Source organism: Liolophura sinensis, chromosome 3 (assembly GCF_032854445.1).
Source record: "Liolophura sinensis isolate JHLJ2023 chromosome 3, CUHK_Ljap_v2, whole genome shotgun sequence".
In the NCBI taxonomy this organism is placed as follows: Eukaryota; Metazoa; Mollusca; class Polyplacophora; order Chitonida; family Chitonidae; genus Liolophura; species Liolophura sinensis.
The window spans coordinates 25,970,135-25,993,211 of record NC_088297.1 but is presented as its reverse complement, the minus strand read 5'-3'; the positions used below and the strand labels follow the sequence as shown (position 1 = coordinate 25,993,211).

General features: G+C 41.2%; 1 protein-coding gene across 1 annotated transcript; it reads right to left on the bottom strand.

Moving 5' to 3' along the window:
- Positions 1-2,390: 2,390 nt before the first annotated feature.
- LOC135463710 (uncharacterized) lies at positions 2,391-17,627 on the bottom strand. Its single transcript, XM_064741112.1, has 9 exons — positions 17,408-17,627; positions 14,552-15,002; positions 11,848-12,539; positions 10,626-10,766; positions 10,095-10,447; positions 9,306-9,422; positions 8,023-8,235; positions 6,569-6,637; positions 2,391-4,291 (listed from the first exon to the last, which is right to left on the bottom strand). The coding sequence occupies exons 2-9, from the start codon at positions 14,986-14,988 to the stop codon at positions 4,187-4,189; spliced, it is 2,127 nt and encodes a 708-aa protein (XP_064597182.1). The 5' UTR covers positions 14,989-15,002; positions 17,408-17,627; the 3' UTR covers positions 2,391-4,186.
- Between the last annotated feature and the right edge of the window lie 5,450 nt (positions 17,628-23,077).

Genomic DNA, 23,077 nt, shown 5'->3' with positions numbered 1-23,077 from the left:
ACACTGTAGGGCCCAGTCTCACAAAGTGGCCTACGACAGGTTTTTTTACCATACATTTGTCGTACGATATTTTTTACGTCACTATTACGGTACCATTATCCTATACTGTGCAAAATTTGCCGCGAAAAATTACTCCTGCAAAAAAAAAAAATTTCCAGTACTATATTTTGTATCATATGCTACAGGTACCCGTAGTAGTATTCATGTGAAATCTTCCTTATCACAACTCCTGTCAGCGCAGCAGTCTGAAGAGAAAGAAAAGTAGATACCAACACGTGCTGGGTTCCAATGAATGCTGCTTTGATACACGCTATCCCATTGGCTGTGTCTCTCCTGTCGATCAATGAGTGAGCTTCTAACAAATAGTGACTGTGTACAACACAATGGCCGTTTAACAGCTTCTTTAATGTTAGTGGTTTCTAACTGGCTAGAGAGGACGATTAAATCTGAAAACAATCCAAAACTAATTGTGTTGCTTGATAAAGAATGAATAACTAGCGCCGATAAAATCTGTTTTGCGTTGAACTGCGATGTCCAGAAAAGAAACCTCAGAAAAAAAAAAAAGAGACCAAGAACATATTGATTGTCACAATTCTCTACATATCTGATCGATTACCGTGATGTCTTGTCCAGGGCCTCTTTCCTGTGGCACAGTCAGCTTGAACTGATTCGTTAACTAGTCACCAGTTCTTCAGTTCTGACAATCTCACCTCTATGACAACTCACATCAATAGATGCAAAGACAAAATGCTGGAACCAAATTTAACACAACTGCACCAACACCAATAGTGAACTGGAGAGAAAAGCGAAGGTTTTTAATGTGTAAACACTTTGGTCAAGTTTATATCAAACTGTCATTTACAAATTTACCAATACAGAATTTCACAAGAATATAAGTTTTATTTGTTATATTTAATCACAGCTGTATGATATGATCCCTGCTTAAATCAAGCATAGAAAATATACTTTTTGTGGAAATTTACAAAAATATAATTATACAAAGATATATTCTGAGCTGGTCCGGTTAAGTACATCACAGAAATCTACTCTGTCAACATCACTTAACGCATGCACTCACACACTGTCAATATTACATTACATTTACATAAAATGCACTCACAGACTGTCAACGTCCCATAATGCCCTTGCAGTCCGCCAACGTCACAGAGTGCACTCACAGTCTGTCAGCATCACAAAATGCACTCACAGTCTGTCAGCGTCCCAGAATAGGCTACACACAGCCTGTAAACGTCACAGAATGCACACAGCCTGTAAACGTCACAGAATGCACTCACAGTCCGTCAACGTCACAGAATGCAGCCCCAGTTTTGAACATTTGACTAGGATTCACACGTTGCAAGTTTGCCGATGCCTACAAGTCTGTAGCGGTACTACAAATCACACTGTCTGTATGATGATGCAGGGCTTAATTACACAGACCCTAACAGCTTTTTATATATGCAGAGGGAGTAAGCGCATTCAGTGGAATACTTCATGTGATTTATCTACTGTATTTGTGAGACATAAGAATAAAACAGCAAACATCATAAGTCAACTGGCACATAAAAAAGGAGAGCACTCCATACTCAGAGGGTTATGTAATTACATGGAGAACATATCCCCGTTTTGATGTTACACATAAATACAAACAAGAGGTTTTCTACCCAATCCTACAGCATGAATGAAGACAATATTCAACATCACAGTTTACTGTAAAAACTTCCATTGCACTTTCTGTAAAAAAACAAAAAGGTTAAACAATACATTAAATGAAATGTAGATAATTATAGAGAGACTGAGAAGCCTGATAACACCTGTGTACGTACATACACTGTAGGTCAACATTATCACATCTAATATCATGACATCACACAGGTACCTAATATATTTCAGAATTTTCAAACCTAAAATAACATTTCCATTTTTTCCTATCACTAGCTGTCAGCAAGAATAGAAGTTTTACTACAGGTTTTGTGTTTTTTTGTTTTTGTTTTTTTCACATTTGTACATGTGTCTGGAAAAAAAGTTCAGTTCATATTACATTTGTGAAAATTATACCCATTGATAACAAACTGATTTCTTCAGAAATGGTCCTTAAGTTGAACATGAGAAAAATGTAAGTACAATTACATGTACTTGGACACATTCACTCAAAACAAGACTTAAATTCTTGACTGATTTCTTCAAGACATGTTCTTTACATTGAATACGCCATGTAGATGTCAGTAAAAATTGAAAAACCGTATACTCTACAATCATAGAGAAACTATTTTACATACATGTGATTATGGACAAATAACAAGACAAGTTAAAGTACCACTGGAAAGGAAAATTAACAAAACACATTTAGAAGTTGGCAAGCTGACAGAAAATGACAAAACATGGTGTGCACAGATAATACCTGCAGTATGTAGGGTAGATCATGGTATTTATATATCTGTTCTATCATGGCTACTTACTTCTTCATCTGAAAAAAAACAATGTGACTGTAACACTATAAAACAAAATCTAACACAATCTTACAAACTAATGTTTCTATCCACATACAACATCCAAATCAACATAAGTTGTCAGTTCAAAAACATATCTTTTCCAAAACAAAGTCAATACTAATTACTCCAAACAATGTTAATACTCATTACTCCAAACAAAGTCAATACTAATTACTCCAAACAAAGTCAATGCTCATTACGCCAAACAAAGTCAATGCTCATTACGCCGAACAAAGTCAATGCTCATTACACCAAACAGAGTCAATGCTCATTACGCCAAACAAAGTCAATGCTCATTACGCCGAACAAAGTCAATGCTCATTACGCCGAACAAAGTCAATGTTCATTACGCCGAACAAAGTCAATGCTCATTACGCCAAACAAAGTCAATGTTCATTACGCCGAACAAAGTCAATGCTCATTACTCCAAACAAAGTCAATGCTCATTACGCCAAACAAAGTCAATGCTCATTACGCCAAACAAAGTCAATGTTCATTACGCCAAACAAAGTCAATGTTCATTACGCCAAACAAAGTCAATGTTCATTACGCCGAACAAAGTCAATGCTCATTACTCCAAATGAAGTGAATATGTATATCCTTTTGTCGATATTCATTTAATATACAGAAGAAAGCAAAGCAGTTCAACTTCCACTTTTTTTGCATGTCAGAGTTACAAACTGAGCAGCAATTTCCTATACATGCCTTCGGCAAGACAACAAGGCTTTGGCCGATATTACTATTCAGTTAGGTTAATAACTTTCAAATAACAAAGAAAATCCAGATAAAATGACTGACAATCTACTGTAATTAATACCCATGGATGACTGACAATTCATTCATTTATCAGTATGCCTTACCTTTTAGTGATCACACTAAAATGGTTATCCATTTCCACTTCTCCAATAGTTCAACTAGACATTTACCTTCACGAAGAATGACCAAGACAGTCAACAACAATCTCCTCATGCTTTAGTATCAGAAAATCAGTCGTGCAAAATCTAAAATCTGTTAATATTATGCCACTTCTAAACACATTTAGAAAAACAGTAGAGTAAATAAAACAAACTTATACAAAATGAAAACACTGACGTCTAAACTACATCTGCACATAAGTAAAAGTGTACTACGAAAGACACTATATACATGTAAGCATGAAGGTGTAAAAGTTAAAATATACCCTACAGTTTAATGGATGCATGTAGCTCTTAACAAACAAAACATCCATCACAGTAGGCCATCATATAAGTTTGTTCTGTGTACAGGTCTAGAATTCATGTGAAAACGCTCACACGGAATAATGATCTCTCTCCTAATGTCCCACATTTGTTTATTTATCTAACAGATATTTATTATTGGTCTGACTAATACGATGATGGTCCTAGCTTATGAGTAAAGCCTGGAAGCCTGGAATAAACCACCAGCTTTTGGCAACTTACTGACTAACTTGATCTACACATGATGAGTTTCAACCAACATACGACTGTGTAAATGTTCTCAGAGAGCAACATGGATGGCTTAAAATCACTATGAGACCTCAACAACAACGACACAGTGGGGGGAATCCCCGTTCAAGGCTGCGGTTGGGTCTGAAGTTTATCTGGTGAGGTCCTGAGGTCAGATTATATCCATTTGCTTGATGGCCTGGGTCCTAAACACGTTCTGACAGAAGCTCCTGAAGTTCCAGGTACAGCTCACTTAACTAAGACCTCGTCCAGAACAATCCTAGAAGCAAATGCCACAGAGAACGCAGCTATCACACCCACAATGCCTTGGTACGTCACTGGGAAGTTGAATATCTGAAGCCAAAATAATACAACCTCTTAAAACCATAACACCTCACAACACCTCAAACCACCTCATAACATCTCACAACACCTCACAACATCTCACAACATTTCATAACATCTCACAACACTGCACAACACCTCACAACACCTCATGACATCTCATAACACCTCACAACACCTCACAACATCTCATAACACCTCATAACATCTCATAACACCTCATAACATTTCATAACACCTCACAACACCTCATAACATCTCACAACACCTAATGACATTTCATAACACCTCATAACATCTCATAACACCTCACAACACCTAATAACATTTCATAACACCTTACAACACCTCATAACATCTAACAACACCTAATGACATTTCATAACACCTCACAACATCTCATAACACCTCACAACACCTCACAACACCTCAAAACACCTCATTAAACCTCATAACATCTCATAACATCTCATAACACCTCACAACATCTCATAACACCTCATAACATCTCACAACATCTCATAACATCTCACAACACCTAATGACATTTCATAACACCTCACAACATCTCACAACACCTAATGACATCTCACAACATTTAATAACACCTCACAACACCTCATGACATTTCATAACACCTCACAACACCTCAAAACACCTCATTAAACCTCATAACATCTCATAACATCTCATAACACCTCACAACATCTCATAACACCTCATAACATCTCACAACATCTCATAACATCTCACAACACCTAATGACATTTCATAACACCTCACAACATCTCACAACACCTAATGACATCTCACAACATTTAATAACACCTCACAGCACCTCATAACATTTCATAACACCTCACAACACCTCAAAACACCCCATAACATCTCATAACACCTCAAAACACCTCATAACACCTCATAACATCTCATAACACCTAATGACATTTCATAACACCTAATGACATTTCATAACACCTCACAACACCTCACAACATCTCACAACACCTAATGACATCTCACAACATTTAATAACACCTCACAACACCGCATAACATTTCATAACACCTCAAAACACCTCATAACATCTCATAACATCTCATAACACCTCAAAACATCTCATAACATCTCATAACACCTCATAACATCTCACAACATCTCATAACATCTCATAACACCTCATAACATCTCACAACATCTCATAACACCTCACAACACCTCATAATACCTCACAACACCGCACAACACCTCACAACACCTCATGACATCTCATAACACCTAATGATACATCTCATACCTCACCGAGGAATTAGTTTATTTACTGGACTGGTATTTAACGCCTTACTCATGAAGGTTTCACTTTATGTCAATGTCAATCATGGTTATGTACCACATACACTTCCGCCAGGTTTATGTACCACATACATGTCAGTCAGCTTTATGTACCACATACATGTCAGTCAGGTTTATGTACCACATACGTCAGTCAGCTTTATGTACCACATACATGTCAGTCAGCTTTATGTACCACCATACATGTCAGTCAGCTTTATGTACCAAATACATGTCAGTCAGCTTTATGTACCACATACATGTCAGTCAGGTTTATGTACCACATACATGTCAGTCAGGTTTATGTACCACCATACATGTCAGTCAGCTTTATGTACCACATACATGTCAATCATGGATATGTACCATATACATGTCAGTCACGTTGACGTACCACATCATCAGTCAGCTTTATGTACCACATACATGCCAGTCAGCTTTATGTACCACATACATGTCAGTCAGGTTGATGTACCACATACACGTCAGTCAGGTTTATGTACCACATACAGTGTCACCCTTCACCAGGTAAACATACCCCATAATACACCTATGACCGTCATGCTTTGCCATCCTGATCACATCTTAAATTGGTTTTGTTGCTATATATATGAGCAATCAAACCCTCCGAACTGTGCCCGTAAGTGATACATGAATGTAGAAACCAAGGTTAGATGACATATTTCAGCCATTCAATCACAAAGTGAAACAAAAGACTCAACCACGAAGTCACATCTTTCATCACACAAAGAAAGAGAGGATGAAACGAAAACAGAGATTAAATCAGGAAAATGAAGAAGAGATTAAATCAGGGAAATGAAGAGATTCGATCAAAGATATAGTATTTGGAAATTAAACCGACATGGACATGTATGAGTACTACAAGAGAGACATGATTTTCTGTCTCCTGGAGATTTGAGCTCCCTCGTGAGATCATGTGTTAGTCTCCCTTACCGTCATCTGTAGAGGTTGCTGACTGAGGTAGAACAGCAGGGCGAGGCGTTCTTGGACGGGGCAAATAGACTGAAATCATAAGTATCAATTTATTTATTGATTTGACTAAAGATGGTGGAGGACATGCGCGTATGGTGCCTGTGGACATGCATGTGTGTTGCCTGTGGACATGCATGTGTGGTGTCTGTGGATGTGCGTGTGTAGTGCCTGTGGACATGCGTGCGTGGTGTCTGTGCACGTGCGTGTGTGGTGTCTGTGCACGTGCATGTGTGGTGCCTGTGGACAGGTGTGTGTGGTGCCTGTGCACATGCGTGTGTGGTGTCTGTTGACATGTGTGCGTGGTGTCTGTGCACGTGCATGTGTGGTGTCTGTGGACATGCATGTGTGGTGCCTGTGCACGTGCATGTGTGGTGCCTGTGGACATGCGTGTGGGGTGCCTGTGCATGTGCGTGTGTGGTGCCTGTGGACGTGCGTGTGGAGTGCCTGTAGACAGGCGTGTGTGGTGTCTGTGGACGTGCATGTGTGGTGTCTGTGGACATGCGTGTGTGGTGTCTGTGGACATGCATGTGTGGTGTCTGTGGACGTGCGTGTGTGGTGCCTGTGGACATGCGTGTGTGGTGCCTGAGGATGTGCATGTGTGGTGTCTGTGGACATGAGTGTGTGGTGTCTGTGGACATGAGTGTGTGGTGTCTGTGGACGTGCATGTGTGGCGTCTGTGGACGTGCATGTGTGGTGTCTGTGGACGTGCATGTGTGGTGCCTGTGGACATGCATGTGTGGTGCCTGAGGATGTGCATGTGTGGTGTCTGTGTACAGGCGTGTCTGGTGTCTGTGGACATGAGTGTGTGGTGTCTGTGGATGTGCATGTGTGGTGTCTGTGGACATACATGTGTGGTGTCTGTGGACATGTGTGTGTGGTGCCTGTGGACATGCGAGTGTGGTGCCTGAGGATGTGCATGTGTGGTGTCTGTGGATGAGCATGTGTGGTGTCTGTGGACATCAGTGTGTGGTGCCTGTGGACGTGCATGTGTGGTGCCTATGGATAAATTTCAGATAAATTCCTGTTCCATAAAAAACATCACATTGGATTCTACTCAATAATATATATTTATCTGATTGTTGTCAAAGGCTACATTCAAAAACATTTCACAAACGCAACAGCCATGAGATTGATAGGTGAGGAGACCGGAGTGCTCAGAGTAAAATATAACCCCGACCTTAAGCAAATTACTGGCCGACATACCCACGTGACAAAAAGATATGCATGCCATATTGGTTTGAGTCAAGTGATCTTCGCTGAACACAGTTAGACTGCACAAGCTGTCTTACAGATGCCTTTGACAGATCACAGTGACCGAGGTCCCTATGGTGGGAGGGTAAGCCTTAGAATCCCAGCCACTGGGGCTGATGCACACTACCCCTGAGACATGCCCACTCTCTGGTGACTATACTCACTCGAATCATCCTTTGCCCCTCAGTGTTCGCCTCGGCGTACGCCGACGCCAGCAGAGGAATCATGAGGAGTGGGATGATAAACTCGACGATGGCGATGATGGTTGCGTCATGACTGGTCCAGTAGATGATGTAGTTGGCACACCAGAGCACCACAAAGGCAATCCACGAGGACAGCCATCTCTGGAGACACATGGATGTCACTCGCATGCGACACTGGACAAACACACAGGTCACTCTGGATTATTCAGTACAATTTATGTGGTAGAATGCCACACTCAAGAATTAGTCACTTTTCATGGTTGTCAGTCTAATGAGGAAACAAAAAGATCCAATAATTAAACCAGCAACCTTTGGCAAGTTACTGACAAACTTTCCCATGTTTCAGGCGCTGTCATGCACACTATGTTGTTGGAAGAAGACAAGGGGTCTTTAACATGTGGGCAAACCACACACAAGTGCCGTGGACTCGTTATTTCACCAAGAACTCTCTGTCCACGACAACATGAAAGACAAGCGTCGTAACCACTTGTCCACAACTCATTCCTCATTCACTTCAGAGACACATTTACATGTAGATATGGATATGACCAGCCCCAAGGAACATCCTATGTGAATATCTTAAGGTGCACAGAAACTGAGCAAAGAATGAAAGCAGGGCCTGTACCAGGGCTTTTACAATGAACAAATGGACACGTAATTAGACAAACTTTAAGTACAGTATATACACATCTTAACAAATGTAGACTGAGTGAAGAATGAATGTTAAAGTGCCACATCTGCTTCAGTCCCAAGATATTTAATTGATTGGTGTTTTAGGCCGTACTCAAGAATATTTCACTTATATGACCACAGCCAGCATTATGATAGGAGGAAACCGGGCACAGACCGGGGAAAACCACGACCATCCACAGGCTGCTGGCAGACCTTCCCCTTACAGCCAGAGAGGAAGCAAGCATGAGCTGGACTTGAACTCACAACAACCGCATTGGTAAGAGGCACCTGGGTCATTACGCTGCCCTAGCGCGCTAACCAACTGAGCCACTGAGGGCCCCAGTCCCATGATAAACCATGCACCTTGAGGAAATATTAAAGTGACAGGAAGGATATCTAATGGATCATAAATTCATTACACTGATAAACTTACAAACACACAACCTGTGTATCCCCAAGACAACGCCTTCACACAGGTAGACAGATAGAAAAACTCAGTAATAAATACAAATTATCTGATTCCCTGTATGGATTTCTATACCACATGATTTTCAATGAGGATTGCTACTTACAGAGATCTTCCAGTAACACAGCAGGATATCCTCGTTGGTCATTATGGGAGGAGCCTCATCATCGGGGTAGCCATTCTCCTCAGCAGGGGCGTTGGCGCCATCCTCATTGTCATATGCCTAGGAGAATGTGCCAATAATCAGTGTTACACTTCAGTCCAGATCCTTTCAATGTCATCATACACCAAACAAAGCAAAATGCACAAAAGTCTAGGTAATATTTTATGTACTTTTCTGACTTCATTTTTTTTTTATTTCATTTTAGATTACTGGTTACAGTCATGGGCTAAAACAACTTTATTTAAGAATAAGACTTATCTTGTGCTAATAGACTTAGAGTATCAATCTGTCATGTGCCTTAATGGAGACTCAATTTGTCAGTTGTATTGTTGGAGATTCAATTTGTCAATTGCATTGTTGGATCCCTAACTTATCAGTTGCGATATTGGAGACTTAATTTGTCAGTTGCATTATTGGAGATCCATTTTGTCTGGTGCATCATTGAAGTTTGCCAGTAGCATGCCTGAAGTTTCAATATGCCTACTGTACTACTGGAGTCAGGGGTATTGCAAATGCATTGATTAGAAGTCTCAAGCTGCATTGATTAGAAGTCTCAAGCTGCATATGTACAAGTGAAGAGGTTGGGAACAGAGCATATCTTCTTTTTCCTTCCTTCAGACAGTTGGCCCACACAAGATGACGTTACTATTGCATATGTGTACAGAGAACATCAGAGGCCATTTGAAAACACCTTTGCACTATAAGAATGTGAGAATCTCGTGTGAAGAGTACCTGTTCATACTGGTCACCAGATGGCCCATTAGCTGGCTGTGCCTCTGATTCGGGGACGCTGGATCGTCTCACGGGTCCAGGGTAAGAGGGACCAGTTACAGAGGGTTGTGTGCTACCCACCTCACCTGGAGACTCAGGAATGCTAGTCGACCACAGTGGTTCTACAATTGGAGTGAGCCCTGCTTCATTGTCGGGCCTGTGCCCCAGCTGAGACACAGAGCGGGTTATCTCCCCTGTGTGTTGTGTTTCCCCAGTGCTGCATCTTGACCTCTGTCGGACGCCCTCAGCTCTGTCATCCTGCGGGGGTGTTGAAGCATGGTTCTCCTGCCAGACTATCCACTCCGACCCAAACTCTGGAAAAGACAAAAACACATAGGTCATACAACTGACGTATGGCAAACATGACAAACATCAAACATTTTTGTCTACTGACGATTGTGGATGTTGTTAAAGCGTATTTTTTTCAGGTAAAACAGGCTATCTTTAATACCAGACATGGTGTCAAGGTCAAGGTCATGAAGGTTATCTTACCCCCGTCAGACATGGCGTCAAGGTCGTGTAGATTATCTAGGTCTAACAAAGACTGTGTGGGATTTCCTGACATCCTCTCCTTCCAGAAGTCTTCATATTTCTTCCCGTCCATCTCCAGTTCCTTAATGAACCTTCTGATGCCTTTGTTACAGAGAAAAGAAAGAAAAAATGATTACACAAAACAGTAAAGTGGACATTCATCATATGATTGAGGCACACTGACCAATGAAATGGCTAGAAAAGGTGTGAATATTTTCTATATCACGGAATTCTACCAATTATGGATGGAGGTTTCAATCTACACGTGTAAGACGATTGTTAAAAAGGGTTGTGCCCAATTCACTCTCCAGCCATTTAATGGGTGTAGTGCCCTTATACAGGCAGTTTCAGTCTCCGTCTGACAAATTCAGACAGCTGATAGTGCAGGATACAGGCAGCGTCAGTCTCCGTCTGACAAATTCAGACAGCTGATAGTGCAGGATACAGGCAGTGTCAGTCTCCGTCTGACAAATTCAGACAGCTGATAGTGCAGGATACAGGCAGCGTCTGTGATGCCTGATGTCACTTTCACGGCTCATAGAATACGTCGGCAAACAGGACTCTTGAGGGGCCAGGACGTCACAGAAAAGTTAACAGTTCAGGAAGTTCTAAGACGCAAACATTCACAACAAGTCACTGATGATTTGAAATGCTCAGCCCATTTATGTTAATGAGGTCACAAATGACGCATTACAGGGCCTCGCCCCTCAAAAACTATAATCTGTAATGATCATGTGATCATGGTATATCTGCTACATATTGATTGGATACTTGGGACTAGGTACATACACGTAATTTACATGCTTCAATGACAGGAAACAAAGTAAAAATTTCCAATTCTCAAAGGGCAAGGAAATGTAAATGCTGGTCTACATACAGTGTAATGATATGTTAATGTACACATACTGATTTAAAATGGAAACCCAGAGGACCATAGAATTGCAGAGGGGATGGTCTCTGACCTCACCGACTACATGCTTAATACATTTTATTATTATCATGTACTTATTTTCTGGCCTGATGCTCAACATTGCACTCAAGAACATCTCACTTCCATGAAGTATGAAATTATAAACCCTATTTAATTAATACAATCACGCTCCATTTAAAAGATTCAGAAAAGGCAACTCACACAGCCAAATGAGGCTAAGAATGCAAATGTCCTACTGACACCCTGACTTACCGACTGTGTGCGTGCGACAGACAGACAGAAGAACGGCCGCCACAATCATATTCCAGATAATTCCAAAGATGTTGAAGGACACACGAGCTGGATACACGATTTTACACACGACAAAGCTGAGGTTGACAGAGAGACAGTGTTCGTCCTGAAATGTGCTGACGGCGTGGTAGCTGTTCACAGTCATAAACGACACACCCAGAATGCCCATCAGCCCCACCGCACTCACTTTGAATATTGTCTTGGAATGGAGGCGTACGCTGCGGATGAAGTTCTTACTGCTAAACAACCTGGCTGCACACTTATTGGCATAAATGGTCAAGGAGACCCAGCAGATACAGATGACAATCTCCACCATGCCAGTGAGAACGGTGGACTTGGTCATGATGCTGACGATATCGTATACCTTATGCCAGGTGTAGGTCACCAGAAATGTTAGCCCAAACGTTAACGTCAACACGTGAAGAAATGTGGCAAAGATCGGCTTCTCCCTGGGGTGAGACTTCACCCCAAGGGACTTGGACAGAAGGTACCAAGCCCAGCCGGGTAGTTTCTTGGACTGTTTTATTTGAGCCCGTCTTGGCTCTTCATCAAAACTAACATACAAATCTGGCCGGATGTTACTTCTCTGTTCACCGGACTCATCGTAAAACCTCTCCGACACGGACTGCACTCGGCCCACTGGATGCCGAGGTCTGTAGAAAAACAACGATACATCATAAACATATATTTAATTAATTCTGCAAACATCATTAAAAATAATTCCAGTGAGCGTTACGGTACAGTCCCTCCCAAAAAGGGCACTACCACAATGGGCACAACCAAAAACGGAATTTTTCAATGAAATTTTAGGTTTTTTCACATTTTAAAATTTTTCTTTCTTTGTTAATTTCTTAAAAATCATTAAGTAACACTAATTCCTCAACCATTTCGCATGTGAAAGGCCTTTTTCATTAGATCTGAAGCCAATCTACATTGAGTGGGTTGGCTATTCTTCACGGATGCAGAGAAAGTATTCATCAGTCTACACAGAATACGGCCATGAGAATATGCTTGACAAAAAAATCATGCAATCATGCCAAAAGGTTGAAGAATGACAGTATCAGACACCTACAGTACAAACATGTAACCATGGTAACTGTATCCAGTCCATTTGAACAGCTGACCTATTACCCGGACTGATCACCAGCAGACAGGTACACTGTACAAGTCCACTGGTCAACACAGTGCAATATTACAGAGTACAGGGTACTCTCAACATAAAAACCCTAACTTCTGTGGCTGACCTTTTGAAAATCTTCAGAAGGTTAGAAATCGAATCCCTCATGTAAAACCAGCCACTGGTAGACATTCCCTCTGACATTGTGGCAGCTTTTAACACATATGTACACAGGCACTCCAGTCAGGCCTCACAAAGAGGATGTGAGAGACAGGAGACTTTAGACTTTGTACTTCCCCTTTCTTGGTGTTTGTGGTGTGTTTGGGGGTGGGGGTGGGGGGTGGTGGTGTTATATTGTTCCCTGACATACTGTCCCCCAGACACTATCACAAGAGTCTGTGATAACACAATCTTCATGGTCTGCAGGCCTCTCACCCTGCTTCAGAGATACCTGTATGTACTGTACTGTCAATGTACTTTACCTAAAATTTCACCCGAGACAGTTACTCAGTTTGCCTGATACTCTGAGATCAACAGTTCTGTTAGCCTTGAGGTGTGCAGATGTTTTCTCAGAGGGTAGAATGATATCCTGTGCGGAAAATTTCAGCACCAAAAGAAATACTTTTAACAAATGAACTTTACTTGCCAATATAGATGAACTTTTCAGGTGAATTTTTTAGGGAGAATAAACTACTGATACATGTCCATGAGCTGTCAACAAAGTTGTTAGGTCAAGGCCATAAATGTATACATTGTACAAATAAAATGTAACAATATGAATTTATATAAACAACAGCATCATAAAAATGTTATAATAATGCTTTTGCAGTTAATCAGTAATTTGGAAAAATGTTGGTGGTTTCCCCCAGACTTTTCCTCCACAAAAAAAGCAATACATGTTTGTACATGGGTAAGTTATTATGACACTACTAAAACAACAATGGACTATATATATAAATAAAAACAACAAACATTACTCCTGTCATGTACAACAATAACAACTATTTCTCTCTGTACAATATACAATCAATACTTCCCACAAAATTATTGTCCATTAATTATCTTATTTTCCAAAAAGGTAGGTATCTGTGTTACCTGCAAATTTCTAAAATGCGCAACTGCCAAACCATGTTTGTTTGGTGTGTAATTCACAGGTCTGATTGCTGTTTAACTCCTTACACAATAATTTTTTGATGGTTGTTTTCGTGGCTGGAGAAACTGGAGTGTCAAGTGGCAAGTTACTGATGAATTACTCCACATGTGAAATACACACACCATACTGATGGAAGACAAATGGTCTTTAATGTTTGCACAAATGGCCAAGGCTGGGTTCGCACACTAATATATTACATGACCCTAAAACACTAAACAATATATACGCATATGTGACGGGACGGGTGTTGAACCCAGAACACATATGTTCATCGCAATAGCCTTTGCTTCACCACTTGACCTGGATCAGATAGTCAAACTGACCTGCAGGTACATATTGTTTGTACACACATGTATATGCCAAAAATTCTTACTACACTTCAGCTTCAGTCTCACCTTCTGCGTCCAGATAACCGAAGTCCAAACATGCGCTCAAAGTTTCGTGCTGATTCCTCTGCTTCTCTAGAGCGCAAAACGTCTGGGCATGACTTCAAGGGGAGAAAACCCTGTCGGGAAGGTCCCCTGTGCTTGGAGGCCAAAGGTCGTTGCTGTACTCCTTCCCTTGACTGTTCTCTATCCTGCTCAGGTATGGACGGTGGAAGTCCTGAAGAAGTCTCAAAGCGATCACCAGACTCCAGCTCCCGGTCAGCCAGCCCGCTGTCATGGCTGCTCATGGACACATCCCGGACTGGGACCGACAGCGCTGGGTCCTCATCCCCGAGGTGTATCAGCGGGGCTTGTCTAGACGCTTCCATTCTACTGTCAAACGACTCCAGTCCTGAGATACTGTCTAATGAGTATGCCTCAGAGTTACTCTTTGCTCTCCCAGACATAGGAGTGTCAAAACCTGCAAAACATAATTAATTATTTGTAAGTTAGGTGTTTACATTCTTTATTTCTGTCACATCACCATAGCAACTGCTTTAATAAAGAGTACCCCAAAAGAGTGTGGATACTGGTAGTGTCATTTATGTGATTCACATGTACAGCAGATCAAACACCAGTTTCATTTTCTCATAACCTCTCAACAATTTAAACACTTGGGAAATATAGAGAAAAAGTATAAAGGTTTTATGCTTCAATGTCATTGAATAATTTGTCTTCAATATTATAACAAACCTATGCATTTATTACACATGAATGGAGTCTCTAATCATAAATGTTGCTCTGAAATGCAGCAAACTTTGAAGAAATGACTACAGTACTTCAAGTCTGCATAGAGCTTACAGCAAAATGATTATGCTGCATCCCCAAATGACTCGAAGCTGTTGGCAATCTGTATTGTATTCAGGCCTAAGGCCTTTATGCAAATAAATGCATAATTATTATTATTATAAATACTGTCATAAAGCTAATGTACATGTATGTACTGTTCCACCGTAAATAAAAACGGGATTAGTCCATGCCAAGTACATGTAGAAAACACCCCATCCAGATGCAGTACACACACAGACACTAGGCCAGATGCAGTACACACACAGACACTGGGCTATTACCTGGACATGTACACATACCTGGACACCTTCCTTCACCATGTGTATGATCAACCTATGAAGTAACTCAGTTTCCACCTTTCCCATATTGCCATGCATGCCCCAGCTTGGGACTGAACCCACGCATTCCCGATGTTACACCCAGTAAAATATTAATGTGTGCTAATGGTACACGCAGTTCTACATGTAAACATGAATTTCAGAGCTCTACCAGATGGAAAATCTAATTAGTATTAAGTTAAACAGACACACGGTACATTTTATGTTTGAGAGCGGCCAGGTTATTGGGTAAAGAAAAGCAGACACTCTGTACATTTTATGTTTGAGAGCGGCCAGGTTATTGGGTAAAGAAAAGCAGACACACTGTACATTTTATGTTCGAGAGCGGCCAGGTTATTGGGTAGAGAAAAGCAGACACACTGTACACTTTATATTTCAGAGCGGCCAGGTTATTGGGTAAAGAAAAGCAGACACACTGTACATTTTATGTTCGAGAGCAGCCAGGTTATTGGGTAGAGAAAAGCAGACACACTGTACACTTTATATTTCAGAGCGGCCAGGTTATTGGGTAGAGAAAAGCAGAAACACTGTACACTTTATCTTTGAGAGCGGCCTGGTTATTGGGTAGAGAAAAAGCAGACACACTGTACACTTTATGTTCGAGAGCGGCCAGGTTATTGGGTAGAGAAAAGCAGACACACTGTACACTTTATGTTCGAGAGCGGCCAGGTTATTGGGTAAAGAAAAGCAGACACTCTGTACATTTTATGTTTGAGAGCGGCCAGGTTATTGGGTAAAGAAAAGCAGACACACTGTACATTTTATGTTCGAGAGCGGCCAGGTTATTGGGTAGAGAAAAGCAGACACACTGTACACTTTATATTTCAGAGGGGCCAGGCTATTGGGTAGAGAAAAGCAGACACACTGTACATTTTATGTTCGAGAGCGGCCAGGTTATTGGGTAGAGAAAAGCAGACACACTGTACACGTTATATTTCAGAGGGGCCAGGTTATTGGGTAAAGAAAAGCAGACACACTGTACACTTTATGTTTGAGAGCGGCCAGGTTATTGGGTAGAGAAAAGCAGGCACACTGTACACTTTATATCTGAGAGCTGCCGGGTTATTGAGTAGAGAAAAGAAGACACACTGTACACTTTATGTTTGAGAGCGGCCAGGTTACTGGGTAGAGAAAAGCAGAAACACTGTACACTTTATATCTGAGAGCGGCCAGGTTATTGAGTAGAGAAAAGCAGAAACACTGTACACTTTATCTTTGAGAGCGGCCAGGTTATTGGGTAGAGAAAAGCAGACACACTGTACATTTTATCTTTGAGAGCGGCCAGGTTATTGAGTAGAGAAAAGCAGATACACTGTACATTTTATGTTCGAGAGCGGCCAGGTTATTGGGTAGAGAAAAGCAGACAGAACTCCATGACAATTCTCTGGACCAATAGCTGAAGCTGAACTGGACAGTATGAGCTGGATTTGAACCTATGATATCATTTGTCCAAGGGCTAGGAAACTGAAGCCATTGTTGTCTCCTCAATAATGGTGCGTCATTAGAATTTATTCCTGTATACCTCTAAAATTGCCTCTTACAATGTCTTTTTGTCTTTAAACTAATATCACTAAACTCTGAAGAAAGAAATCAAATGACAATTTTAACGATTTTTACATAATAATGTCTGTTTAAATAAGACACATACACCACTGAAATAGCCTTAATCATCCCGTTTTGACCCACACACTGACTTTACCTTGGTATCAACAGGTCTACTATGATGTGGCATTACTTAACACAGCGTTGTTGTTGTTGCAGGAGTTCAGGGGGTGTGCCAAATTTCTATTTCTCCACCCATGGAAAGATCAAAGTGCAACCTCAGATTGTCGTTTTGCTTTCCTCACATGGAGTCATGTCTAATTTATGCAACTGTCTATCTGGGGCTTGTAAATATTTCATTTCTCTCTCATTCGCAGTCGTACGCAGTATCAAGTTACGTCAAGCTGTTTGTACACTGACTGTTTACCCACTGACCGTCCATGTCACGGGCTGTCTGAGGCGGGTACGGCTTTGGCAAGGGGTCATTATTTTTGTGGTGCAAGATTCAACACAGCCAGTGCGTATTTTGTATGTTGCGCTCATCCTCTTGTTTCAACTTTAAGGGATACTGATATTGGTCAAATTTATTACGATATTTGTTCATCGTCCTTCATTATTTTTCACTAAATCGAATAGATTTTCACATGTAGGTCACTAGCTAGGCCTACATCTGCCAAACTATGACGGACTGACCGGAGGTTTGAGACATAATAACAAACTGCCCTCACAATAAAAGGTGTAAGAAAAAGAAATATCAAACGTGTTTTGTCAAGGTTTTCCTGTTGGCCTATTATGTAAGCTTGAATACAAAAAAAATCATGTGTAATATGTCATGTGTAAAATATAGCATTGAACCTGTAAGCGTCACATATCATCACTGTAACCCAATACGTGGGTTCGAATCCGGCCTCTGGCTGGTAGAACTGTTGAATTATTATTAGGTTTGTCAGGTATAGCTTGACAAAAGATGCGCTTTCACCTCGCTCTGTCCGGCTCCATCACACAGACGAATGACCCCGGAACCACGAAGCGATTTAGATGTAAGTCAAAATTTTAAATCACTTTAAAATTCTTATTTTATATGTACCAGGTTAAAATATTGTTTTACAAGGTAAATTCCTTGTCGGTTATTGTAAAACAACTTTCATCTCAAATAACAGAACATACCTACCAAGTCTAATGATTGAACTTTTGGCTTAAGCCTAATTAAGATCACTTAGTGAATCCAGGCCTTGTAGGTCCCTAACTACCAGTCGCCAGTTCGAATCTACCTCCAGCTGGTTCTACTGCAGCTAAACTTTGTCAGATAACTACATGGCAAAAGATGGTGTTCTCCACATTCATTGATTGATAGATGTGGTAATATTTATTACAGCCACGCTAAACCTCAAACAGATAAAGAAATAAATAAATAAAGAAAGAAATAAATAACGCGGCCCAACACACTTGTGGGGTTCTTCGTGCAGTCTGGCATGTCTATGAAAACCATTCATGCAATCTGGCATGTCGATGAAGACCATTTGTGCAATCTGGCATGTCTATGAAGGCCATTTCTGCAGTCTGGCATGTCGATGAAGACCATTTGTGCAGTCTGGCATGACGATGGAGACCATTTGTGCAATCTGGCATGTCGATGAAAGCCATTTGTGCAGTCTGGCATGTCGATGAAGACCATTCATGCAATCTGGCATGTTTATGAAGACCATTTGTGCAGACTGGCATGTCGATGAAGACCATTTGTGCAGTCTGGCATGTTTATCAAGATCATTTGTGCAGACTGGCATGTCGATGAAGGCCATTTGTGCAGACTGGCATGTCGATGAAGACCATTTGTGCAGACTGGCATGTTTATGAAGACCATTTGTGCAGACTGGTATGTCGATGAAGACCATTTGTGCAGACTGGCATGTCGATGAAGACCATTTGTGCAGACTGGCATGTCGATGAAAACCATTTGTGCAGACTGGCATGTTTATGAAGACCATTTGTGCAGACTGGCATGTCTGTAAAGACCATTTGTGCAGACTGGTATGTCGATGAAGACCATTTGTGCAATCTGGCATGTCTATGAAGACCATTTGTGCAGTCTGGCATGTTTATGAAGACCATTTGTGCAGACTGGCATGTTTATAAAGACCATTTGTGCAGACTGGCATGTTTATGAAGACCATTTGTGCAGTCTGGCATGTCTCTGAAGACCATTTGTGCAGACTGGCATGTCGATGAAGACCATTTGTGCAGACTGGCATGTTTATGAAGACCATTTGTGCAGACTGGCATGTCTCTGAAGACCATTTGTGCAGACTGGCATGTCTCTGAAGACCATTTGTGCAGACTGGCATGTTTATGAAGACCATTTGTGCAGACTGGCATGTCGATGAAAACCATTCATGCAATCTCCCATGTCTATGAAGACCATTTGTGCAATCTGGCATGTCTATGAAAACCATTTGTGCAATCTGGCATGTCGATGAAGACCATTTGTGCAGACTGGCATGTTTATGAAGACCATTTGTGCAATCTCCCATGTCTATGAAGACCATTTGTGCAATCTGGCATGTCTATGAAAACCATTTGTGCAATCTGGCATGTCGATGAAGACCATTTGTGCAGACTGGCATGTTGATGAAGATCATTTGTGCAGACTGGCATGTTGATGAAGACCATTTGTGCAATCTGACATGTTGATGAAGACCATTTGTGCAATCTGGCATGTCGATGAAGACCATTTGTGCAGTCTGGCATGAAGATGAAGACCATTTGGCCAGACTGGCATGTTGATGAAGACCATTTGTGCAATCTGGCATGTTGATGAAGACCATTTGTGCAATCTGGCATGTCTATGAAAACCATTTGTGCAATCTGGCATGTCTATGAAAACCATTTGTGCAATCTGGCATGTCGATGAAGACCATTTGTGCAGACTGGCATGTTGATGAAGATCATTTGTGCAGACTGGCATGTTGATGAAGACCATTTGTGCAATCTGACATGTTGATGAAGACCATTTGTGCAATCTGGCATGTCGATGAAGACCATTTGTGCAGTCTGGCATGAAGATGAAGACCATTTGGCCAGACTGGCATGTTGATGAAGACCATTTGTGCAATCTGGCATGTTGATGAAGACCATTTGTGCAATCTGGCATATTGATGAAGACCATTTGTGCAATCTGGCATGTTTATGAAGACCATTTGTGCAATCTGGCATGTCTATGAAGACCATTTGTGCAGTCTGGCATGTCGATGAAGACCATTTGTGCAGTCTGGCATGTCGATGAAGACCATTTATGCAGTTTGGCATGTCTTCCACCAATATGACGTAAATTTCGTCAGAAAATTGCAAAAGTATAAGTGGTTTGTCCCAGCCACTCCGAATTTCCTCCGCTGAAAAAAATGACCGCTGTCGTATAAATGAAAGACATGCTTGAATAAGGTGTGATAGATATTTGTTTATTTTACCACGCAAGTCATATACATGTTTTCATGTGTGTAAACTTGAATTTCATCGAATCGAAGGCACTTAAATAGCGGGTATAGGTATAAAGACCATGGATTTTGTTCACACGCGACCTTATATCGGACGCTGATGTGTTGGTGTCGTTATATGTTAGACCTATTATTCAAATTTCATTTATTTATTTGACTGGTGTTTTACGCCGTATTAACGAATATTTAACTTATACGACGGCAGCCAGCAGTATGGTAGGAGAAAACCCGACAGAGGTAAACTCATGACCATCCACAAGTTGCTGCTTTTGTCAAATCGGCTTCAGTGCAAACTGTTGTCAGTAAGTTAGATTTAAGGTTGAAAGTTGATGCATGATAAGGCTTCTGGCACATACAGAGTCACTTGATTTATTGCCACACTTTTAGTTCACTGAGATTGCCGAAGGCGTCGTGGGTGAACGTTGTTAAATTTGACATCTTTGACCAAATGTTCCACTGAGATGCAACATATTATGAGAATGTGGAGGGTATTCAGGCGGGCTTGCTGAAGAAACGGTAATGATAAGGCCAAAATTGTGTTCACAGTTACGTGAAAAGCTCAGTCACGTCGAAAAACGCCGCAAACAAACAAATACAGTACCTGATGGATTTCCGTGTACAAGGTGTTCCACTCTCCCAGAGAGTGCCAGCTGGAAAAAAAAACCAAAACGACCTCGCGGACCAAAGGGAAATTGACAAACGCGCTAGAGTATACCCTGCGGTGCTCTCTGGCACTCGACCCTTATGAACAATTCATTACCCCCCGACACCCTCGACACTCTCCAGGGATCTTAGGAAACGGACGACCTTTCCGTGCGTCGAGCGAAAAGGCCCATTCATTTTTATCGGAAAGGAAACAGGATCCCCCGTCATGCACTAATCAGATTGTAGGCTTTCGCAGACAACACCGAAATCACGTTTTTGTTTATCACGTGACATTACACTGAACAGCTGGACAATGTGTTCTGTAACGGGGCTGGCTCAGAAATGGAGAATAGGATGTCAGCGATGTCAAGGTTTCATATTCCAGCATACGCATATGCATGTATGTTTACATGTACTGTACGTTCATTTGAAGGCCACGTGACTTCCACCATGAAGATGTGCTTATCTTTGTGTTACTCGTGGGAAAGTTCACACTCAACTTGCCGAAGGTCGATGGTTTATGCCGATTTCCTCCACACATAAGACTGACCACCACTGCATAGATATAAAATTCTTGAATATGGCGGTAAGCAACAATCAAATAAATAAATAAGTAAATAAATATATTAACTATAACTTTAGGGTGCTGATGTCATTGACTCCAGCACAGATGTTCATTGTTACAGCAGGCTCACTGACGCCATATCCTCTACCATGTGACCAAATCAACTGCAACTTAATATTTATTACCAGAGCTACCTTTAAAGGCTTTTGAGAATTCAATTCCACTGCCGCCATGCTGGAGATGCTACACAGTTACAGAAACTTTGTCTGGGATGAAGCTGTCTCCAATCAGCCAGCTACAGTTTTCATTCAACTTCCACCGCAGTGTCTGGTAACGGTGAATCAATCAATCACTCAATCAATCAATCAATCAATCAATCAACCTTTTCGGATGTTCATTGTGAAAAAGCAGATTCTTCAATAAATTGTCGTCAAAACATGGCCAAAACAGCAAACTGATTTTTACACCTTCCGAAAACTTTATCAAATATACCAGTAATCATCGCCATCTTTTGTGAAATAGAAATTTTCAGCGTCCAGTGTTTTTGACTACGCTCCTTGAAACTCTCTGGAGCTTGATGTGGCATCCTGTGCCGGTTATAACATGGCTGCAATACTGCCGAGGTGGCGTTAAGCAGAAATCATTTATTCATTTGATCTCGTACATGGTATAGGTTAGAAATTCTTCCGTCCATGTCTGTATATATAGCCTGTCTTTCACCTGGGTAAACGTCGGTATAGGTTCCTGGCGACTTCCACGTCTATTGTCTCTTACGTTCGAAAATTGTCAAGTTATGCTTTGTATATCCATCCGCCAATCAGTCTATCAAATAACCAGTCAACCAGTCAGTCAGCCAGTGACCAGCCAACCGGTCAACTAAAAAACATACGTTTTCACAGTTTTTGTGTGCTTAAAATCGGAGGCTACCAACTAGCATGTAGACCAGTTAATGAATGATCTAACAGGCTTGTATAGTGATCGATCGGTCAATAAATCAATCAGTCAATCAGCAAATCAATGAATCAATCATTCAATCCACCAATGAACCGACAAGTTAACCAATGAAACCTACATAGTCGGAGTGCGTTTTCAGTTTTTCTGTGCTTAAAGTCGAAGGATACACATTTCT